The 9471-nt window shown below is 43.0% G+C and overlaps 1 protein-coding gene across 1 annotated transcript in view; it reads left to right on the top strand.

Moving 5' to 3' along the window:
• The first annotated feature begins 441 nt into the window (after positions 1-441).
• bcl11aa (BCL11 transcription factor A a) overlaps positions 442-9471 on the top strand; it is a 64843-nt gene continuing 55813 nt past the window's right edge. The window contains exons 1-2 of the mRNA XM_052498563.1: positions 442-811; positions 5013-5408. Of these exons, the coding sequence (XP_052354523.1) occupies positions 757-811; positions 5013-5408 (451 nt within the window). The 5' untranslated portion in view covers positions 442-756. The remainder of the gene's footprint in view (positions 812-5012; positions 5409-9471) is intronic.

Here is a 9471-nt window from a genome sequence, read left to right as displayed (position 1 = left end):
ACACACCAGGAGTGTTACAATAATGTATTCTCTTTCTACCACATAGCTCCAGCCCCGACTCGAGTCCCCTGATCAATGTCCACCAATGCAACAGCCTCTGTTAAATGTCTCTCTCTCTGTGTTTCTCTCTTTCTTTCTCATTCTCTATTTCTCTTTCCCTCCCCGCATGCAGCATACGTCTGGCCCCCTTCGAGCTCCTGTCCACTGGCTTTCCTTGCTCTGTTTCACTTCGTCCACCCCCCCCCCCCCCCCACACACACACACAGTGCACATTGCTTTCATTAGACATCTCTTTCTCTCTCTCTCACTCTCTCCCTCCCCCAAGTACCTCTTGTCCGGCCCCCTGATCTTTCTGTCCATTGGCTTCCCCGGGTCTATCTTTCATGTCCAGCCCCTAATGAGTGTCCATTGGTTTTGTTATTTCCCTTCCCTCCTCCCACTTTGCCGCTTCGCCCTGCCCATGTTTTGTATGTCTGTGTCCATCCATCTCCTGACGTTCAAGTTCGCAGGAACGTCACGTCCGCACTTGAACTTGCAGCTCAGGGGGGCTTTTGCCATTTTTTCATCTCTCTCCCTCGCTCTCTTTTAAAAAAAGCCATGACGGCGATCCCACAATCCATCTTCCCTGCGCCATCGTTGTATTATTTCTAATTTATTTTGGATGTCAAAGGCATTGATGAAGATATTTTCTCTGGAGTCTCCCTTCTAACCCGGCTCTCCCGATGTGAACCGAGCTGAACGCTGCCACCAGCCACCATGTCTCGCCGCAAGCAAGGCAAACCCCAGCACTTAAGCAAACGGGATTTTTCGCGTAAGTACATCTAAATTGTAATTTCTACTTTTACCACACTCCTTTCTACCCAGTCCAATACTGTGTCCATTCAGAAAAGCGGAAACTGGGTTACATGGAGCGTGATTCAAACGGGCACTTTGGACACTGGACTGCACGGACCCGCGGTCAAGTGGACTTCACGGTGAAATCGAGGGGAGAATCTCCCCGGGTGAAATACGCATAGCATATTCTACCCAGGCTGAAAGAGAAAAGTTTGATCCAGCTTTCACCCCTACGAAAAATCGGATAAGTTTGCAGCGAGAATGGCATTACATTCACAGGCACTGGCTTTAGTGCCCCCGTTGCCTCCGCCACTAAAGTGCATAGGCTACATTAAGGTACGCGGAGCGAATGGGTAAATGCATGCTTTCCGCGGAGCTATGTAGAATATCGCCCGGAATATCCTGTACCGGTGCCTGTCTTGGATCGAGGCAGGTTTCTCCCCTCTCGTGCTATTTTTGGAAGGTTTTCAAAAACCTGGAAGTGGATTTTGTTTGGGAAAAATCTCGTGTCCAACTGTTTACAAGCACGGAGTGCGCGTGTAGCTCCTCGAAATATATATATATAAAAACGGCTTATTTGTACCCTGCTTGTCCATATATCCTTATCGAACGGATTATAGTGTTTACATTGATTCTGCAAGGTGTTCTCATATAGTGGCGGGAAGCATATGCTTCATGCTGTCTCGAGTCGCCTAGTAAAAGAGGGTGCTTTCGTAAAGAGCTACAGGACCAACGCAGTTTCTTTTCTATAGCCTATTTTCCTCCCCACTTTTTACCAACCCAAATTTGGAGCATTGGTATTTATTTTAGTTTATCATGCAGTTCATTACCCTGAGGTAAGACAAAACAAGAATAACAATTAAATGTTATTTATACTGTAATTACAATGTAAAGAAAGTGTTGAATAATGATACATTTTTACGTTTAACTAGTCTATATGGAAAACTCCGCTTAGCACACATTTATTTTGATATGGTTGATTTAGTTTGCATACATAACCAGCATGTTTACAATGTTACAAGCTGCAGGCAGTTAGCTAAATATGCGTTTGTAACAAGAGGATCACTAAGGTAGCATGTCCAATACCCGTTGTTGCCACACCGTGTATTTGTCCTGCAATCGTCCCTTCAGTAGCGCTCGGATGGTGTTATATGCGATAACATGCCCTAGATCCACGTTGTTGTAACATTGTATCGTATCGTGTGGCATTATTAGGTTTCCGCATGAAGTCGAGTGGCTTTAGCCATATCTCTGGGTTTCAGTGTAGCCAGGGCATACTGCCCAGCTGCATCGGCAGGCTTTTGTTCGTGTCGGAATCCCGTCGCTAGGAGGCAGACAACGATCAGAAACGGGACGTGAACTTGAACCTGATCAATTTCACCGCCACCTCAATCTACATATTTGAGGATATGTTTAGAATGCAGGGAAATGCATGAGGGGATTTTATACGGCACGTTTCCCCTCCTCTTTTCTCTCCAGTTTCGAATACAGTTATTTTCTACAGAGGTATGGAAGTTGAACACATTTCAATACAAATGTCAACATGCTGTAGTCCTAGAATTTGTTAAACTACCTAAACGCAAAAATCTACATCAAAAAATCTTCAGACCCTTTTTATTTTATTTGAAATGGTCGAAAATATCATATTTTACAATAAAAAAAATAGATTTATTTAATGTGAAAAATCATCACAAAACTTGTCCATATGAATAAAATATAGGCCTATGATGGCTTTAAATTAAGGTTTGAATGTTTTTTTTAGCACATATTTCGTATTAGGACAAAAATGACTATTAGTTGTTCATATTTCGTGCCGATAAGGAAGGTATCAATAGTGTTAATGGTAGGCTAATCAAACCCCTTGAAATGTAATGGAATTTACAGAAGTGGGAGAAGAGATATGTTACTAATGTTTGCCACCTTTCATTCCTATGGGCTGTGCATCAAACAACACACACCGTTTTTTTCCCACACTGTGCAGAAATGACATTGTTTTAATATCATGCAGAATGAAATCACTTTCAAATGCATGAATTAATGTGTAGTACTGCCTTACATAGCGTGGTTTTCTTATAGCCAGTTAGAAAATAATTGTTCCACGACAGTTTTCTTCTTCTTTTTATCGATTTGCCACGCCGAATTGAATTAGTGACAAATCATGTTTATCCCACACATTATAGGAATAGGCCTAAAATGTAATGTATCTCAGTGTGCTTACTCTGATGCAGACTATATTTGAGTTTTTATCTGATATTGATTGCATCCCAGTGGTTTAGGAGCCGGACATGTATTCGTGGAAGTGATATTATTCAGTTCATGTTTTGAATATGTACATATGTCCAGGTTTCTCGTCTCCTTCAATTCCATTTCAAGCAGTTCAATGTAGACGGCACAATATGGTGCTAAATACTTTGCATAGGCCTCTGCAGAAAAAGATGCAATCAAATAATATAATTCAAATATGTGTTTATCCCTTTGTAATTAAAACCAACAATGCGTTATGCAACTCTATAAAATCTACTCTCAGTTCAAGTTTAAGGTGAGGGCTTAGTCTGCTTTCATTAGATTTTATCCAGTGAATTTAATGCCTAGGGCTGTTGTATAACCTCGGCTGTTCTGGTGGTAGACCTGACGTTAAATTAAGGGTAGTAACCGCGCAATGTTATCTCTATGTCCCTGTTCGCTCGCAGATGTCGTGTAGGATTGCTCGTTCAAATGACATTTCCTTGCGCGCGGTGGGAGCCAACCCACATTCCGCCCTCTCTCTCTCTCTCTCTCTCTCTCTCTCTCTCTCTCTCTCTCTCTCTCTCTCTCTGTCTCATACACACACTCTCTCCCTCTATCTATTATCTATCTGGCTCTAGGTTGGGCGGAAATAAATGTAACCTCAGTTCACAGGATCCTATCTATTTTATCAAACATCCCTACCAATCATCAGCCACTACAAATTGAAATCTATTTTTTGATTCTCAGTGGTTTTAAGTTCATTAAAATGTGAAATTGGCAGCTTAGTAAAGAAGGTCAAGATGCTTAACCATTAGGAAGCTAAAAAGAAAGCTACTCTCACCTCAGAGCGACAGATTTCAAACACGACGGGCCGCTCAGTAGTAGGCTACTTAGTGGTAATAGTAGACTCCTGTCTAACCTCCCTTTGTGGTGAAATAGCTCCCATTTACACAGCTCGTCTGTCCGTGTATAACAAGACTGACACTCCCCGTGTGACAAAAGGCAACTTTCAAACGAGTCAAGCGTTAATCCCGGCTTCCACGGCGAGGAATTTACTTGAACGGTTCCTTAAGGCTGATTTCCGGCTGTAAAAGTGGTTATATAGGAACTGTAAGTCACACGTGCAAAGAGTCCAGGAGAGTTTTTTTTTATTTCGAAACACTCAGGCTGCTCCTCTTTTCTGCACACACATATGTTGGAAACATTTGTAATATCCCCCATAATGAATTGAGAGAAACAAGCTTGATCCTATATGAACTATTATTCAATCACACATTGTAATGTGATTATTCCGCACATATAAATACTGTTTTGAATATGAAAAAAACATTTTTGAAAACGATATTTGAAAAAGCATTAAACATTTTCCTTTTGATTTTGAAGTATACAACTGTCTCTTTCCTGCTACACGTTTGATTACTACCAGTCTATAAAACAGTTATTCAATTATGCCAATTTGTTATCTATCAAACTAAGGCTTTATTTGTCACACCCTACAACCCAAAATAATATTTCACATCCATTATAAAGCCTGCCTTTGATTAGATGCCTTTCTTAGTCATTGTCGTGCTAATTTCAATGGATGTAAAAGTAGAAGTGGTCATAGTATGAAATTGACAGGTTGTTAAGTGGAGCTGTCTGTCAAATGCCAGTCACACCAAAAGTTAGTCACACACTTTTCTCTGCAACACCGCCCAGGCATTACTTCCTCTGCTACTTCTACTACTACTACTACTACTGCTACTACTACTACTACTGCTACTACTACTACTACTGCTACTACTACTACTGGGGGTGTAGTCTGATGCCTACTACTAGTTTTGGCAGAATGGTGAGAGAGAACAAGTCAAAGCATGTGATCGTTGTTTTGCACGGTTGTTGATACTGCTAAATTGAACATTACGCCTCTAATTTCCCTTCTCCCTCCCTCCCTCCTTCGTTGCTGCTTACAGCCGAGCCCCTGTCTGCCATCGTCTCGGAGGAGCTCTCGTCGGAACGCTGCTCACAACGCTCGGACCGTTCAGAGAATGGCACGGGCACACTACGGGTTGCCGTGGAGACGGAGCATGACCTGTTGACCTGTGGTCAGTGCCAGGCCACCTTCCCCCTGGGGGACATCTTGCTCTTCATTGAGCACAAGAGGAAGAGATGTCATGGACCACCCTGTCTGGCCAGGGGCCTGGACAAGCCCCCCTCCCCCTCACCAGGCCTGGCCCTCACTCCCTCGCCCTTCCTGGCCTCACTCCGCACGCGCCCCGTGGAGGTGGGCGTCCAAGCCACGCCGGGGGCCGATGATGACCGCTTCTCGTTGCCCAGAGGGATCTGCCCCAAGCAGGAACACATCCCAGGTAACCACCGTTCCCCACAACATGTTGTCGTTACATAAACAATAGGAGCTGTGTTTCAAATTCATATACAGTATCTCTGTTGGCGTAGGTGAACTTGAGTGAACGTGCAGAAACATGTGTGCGTCATAAGGCTCGCCGTGCATGGGCGCATGTTTAAGTTTTGAAGTGTGTCACAAACCACTATTATATGCAGTGACGTGTTTGAATATGTATAGCCCTTGTGGGCTTGTGTGTTTATGTTGGGGAGGCGGGGGGTGTCGTGTAGTGTGTGTAAGCATAGACGGGGTACTGCAGAGGCCATATATTGGGCAGAAATGTTCCCTCTCCCTATAGGATTTGCAGTCCTAAGAGACCCAGTGTGAATGCCACTGCCATGATTGGCTCAGATTGGGTCCTAGTTTAAGTGATCCATCTGATTGGCTAGGACTGATAGGCTAGGGGCGGAGTCTATTCCGGCTCACCACAACTGTGAAACATCACAGGGAAGCCCAGAAGAATAGGATAAAATAAAAACGCATCTTATGACTTGATTTATTTATTGTTATCTCATCCCTGTCTCATATCGCCTTGTTCTTGCTGGCTGGAGTTCTTAATTAGAGACACATATGCATCATAGTGCTGCTGCTCTCGAGCGGTGTGTGTGAATATGTGTGTGTGTCTTTACGGATACATATGTGTGTGTGTGTGTGTGTGTGTGTGTGTCAGCCTGCAGAGGGGAAACGGTTAACTTGGAACAGCAGTTGACCTCACATCCATTGAGTTTGACAGAGAGAGGATGGGGGGAAGGTTGGTTTTCCACAGTAATCAAATATAGCCCAATGGCAAAGTGACACTGGTAACCTTGACTTAGTGGCCATTTTGCAATGGCCTAAATTGGGGCACAGGGTGGGTGCACTGGCTGGCAATGCTGCGGACTCAACCCACCCACCATGCAGGGAAACAAAGGTTTGGCACATGGGTCAATGTGTGTGTGTGTTTGTAACAATGCGTGTTGGAGGGAGTGGTTTAGAGATTTTTATATAATTACACGGTTGTGCAGTGTGTATATGACTGTAAGAGGGCATACACAAATTCTGTGATGTATGTGTTTTTGTCTGTGTGTGTGTGAGTGTGTGTGTCCACGGTTTCTCTGGGATATGTGTTCATGCCTTTTCAGGATGTGTGTTCCAGTTTCCCCATATAGGCTACAGCTTTATAGTGTGTGTCATTCCATGTGTGTGTGTGTGTGTATGCTTCCGTTTGTGTGTTCTGTTGTGAGGCTCTCATCTGGAGTGTGTGTGCCGCTTGCACGGTGTGTGTCTGGGGGCTCTGTGAGAAATGCTGCTGTAGTTCTCTCATGTGGCTCTAGCAGATGTCTCCTGATCTCACTGTGGTCTCTCCCCACCACATCTTACACCAGTAAACAAAGCCTTGCATATTCTTACGCTCTCCATTTCTCCATTTCTCTATTTCCTTTCTTACTCTCTTGTTTCCTTCTCATTTCTCTAACTCTCTCTCACTCTGTCTGCTATTTCTTTCCCACCTCTCTCTCTCCTCCTCTTTCTCCCTTAGTCTTTCTTTCTTTCTTTTTCACTCTGTGCAGTATAACAGCGGAGGAGTGTACACTCGGTTATGATGGCTCGCCGAGGAAGAGTAGTATATTTAAAGCATCTTAACGGCACTAATTATTTGTTATAGTGTAGTTTTTCTGTCTATTTCAATTAGGGTTCTCTTTCAGTGGTTGACTGGCAGCACTAAATAAGGCCTGGGAAAGGATGAACTAGTAGGATGGATGCGAGCAACAAAACAAGACTGTTAATCACTCTGCTTGTAAACAACGGCAGAAAGGCTTGGGAATATAGAGAGTTAAAGGGCGGATTTCAAGGTGGCCATAATTACAGTTCCTCTAGATATTATTTTACAGTTTTCATCTGGCCTGTCTCATATATGTGTGTTTGAGTGTTCAAGTGCGTGTGTTGTATAGAAATGCAGGGTAGTGACTGTCTCTGTTTTAGTCCATCTCTTCTCATCAGACTAGATATCCAGGTTTTAGGAAATGAGTCTGGCCTGGATCATCCTCATCAACAATCATTTCGATCTGACCTTTGATCCTTTAATATTGGTTTCGTGATTGGCTTCTGGATGTTGGTATGGAATAGACTCCAGACAGGCCCATTTCGGTGGTACGTTGGGCGTAGAAATGTAGTGTAAGGTGAAACCCACCATGTGTGTTTGTGTGTTTTGTATGAGTGTGTGCAGTGTGTGTGTGTGCAGTGTGTGTGTGTGTGTGTGTGTGTGTGTGTGTGTGTGTGCAGGGTGTGTGTGAGTGCAGGGTGTGTGTGTGTGTGTGTGTGTGTGTGTGTGTGTGTGTGTGTGTGTGTGTGTGTGTGTGTGTGTGTGTGTGTGTGTGTGTGTGTGTGTGTGTGTGTGTGCGTGCGTGCGTGCGTGCGCTTGCTCATGCATGTGTCGGTCTTACCTGGTTCCCCAGCTCATTGTCTTCTTTAGTTCATTCTTAACGGATCGGCAATGCTAATCAGGGTCGTGTCTCGACTCTTGTGTGTGTGTCTGCTTAGCCATTTTGTTTTTAAGATAAGATGTTGCTGCAATTTCAGCACAAATGATCCCTGCCATTTAAACACACACACACACACACGCACACGCACGCACGCACGCACACACACACACACACACACACACACACACACACACACACACACACACACACACACACACACACACACACACACACACACACACACACACACACACACACACACACACACACACACACGGTCTCAGCCAGCAGCTAAACTGGGTTATTATTTACATCTTAATGTAATGGGTGAGACACGTCTGGTGGGGTCAATGGTATTATAAATGAATGTTATGTTTTTGGAATCATTTGCTGTGAATTATTTCTGTTTTATATTTAAAAAATGATTACTATTATTATATTAATCAATTTTTATTGTAATTTTTAACAATCATTTTTGTAATTCTTTGTTTTACACAAAGCAATGTCAGTAACAGATTTGTACAGCTATAGAGTTGTTTTTGTATTGTTTCTGCACCATGAATATTTATTACTGTGTATTATTGCATTGGTAAGTGTGGTAGTGGGGAGTTTGTCATTGGTATGTACCTTAGGAAAATATGGAGCATTGCTCTCGTGGTGTAATACCCATATTTACATATCAAACAGCTCTGTTTGAAAAGACAGAAGGCAGTACCTGTCGGGGAGTGTGTGTGTGTGTGTGTGTTCCATGTGGATTGTTGTCCTTGATTTTACTACAACCACATTAGGTTGGGATCTCTTACGCTCTTTAGTCTATTGATGCTACACTGTGTGTTCTGTGAGTACTAACACAGCACTAAACTGATTGTGCCATGTGTAAAGTCATGGTAAAAAAGCATGAATGATTGTGCAACACTGAAATATATTATTCTTCCACTAACCCCATCACAATGTGGTATACAAAGCACTTGAGCCTTGTTGTTACGAAGATATCTCTGTCCCCATGACTTTCTCTGGCTCTGTATATTCCAATGTACACTATATGGTCTGGAGTCTCTGCATATTTTGTGCTGTTGATGCTACGGCTAAGCTAAAGCCCGGCTATGACATGATTGCTGTTGCGGTGTGGTAGATCAGGCTATTAGCCTGCACTGCTAGCACTGCTAGTGTTTGTTAAATGCACCTTTATCTTTTGCTTTAATTTCAGAGCTCTCTCTCTCCCACTTTTCTTCTCTCTCAAACACTTTCTCTATATCATTTTTAATCATATTTGATGCTTTCTCTCCCTTGTTCTCTCTTTTGCTTATCCTCTCTTTCTATGCCTATCTCTCTATCTATCTCTCTATCTCTCTCTCTCTCTCTCTCTCTATCTATCTATCTATCTATCTATCTATCTATCTATCTATCTATCTATCTATCTATCTATCTATCTATCTATCTATCTATCTATCTCTCCACTTCACTCTATCTTTGCAATAGTGTTAAAAGTCAATGCAAATCGGGGGCACCCAATAGGTATGGAATCAATTACATTGTGTGCTTGTGTGAGTGCTTGTGTGAGTGCATGTG

This window comes from Oncorhynchus keta, chromosome 36, assembly GCF_023373465.1.
Source record: "Oncorhynchus keta strain PuntledgeMale-10-30-2019 chromosome 36, Oket_V2, whole genome shotgun sequence".
NCBI classification, from domain to species: Eukaryota; Metazoa; Chordata; class Actinopteri; order Salmoniformes; family Salmonidae; genus Oncorhynchus; species Oncorhynchus keta.
The sequence above is the reverse complement of the archived record's forward strand: the minus strand, read 5'-3'. Positions and strand labels throughout refer to the sequence as shown.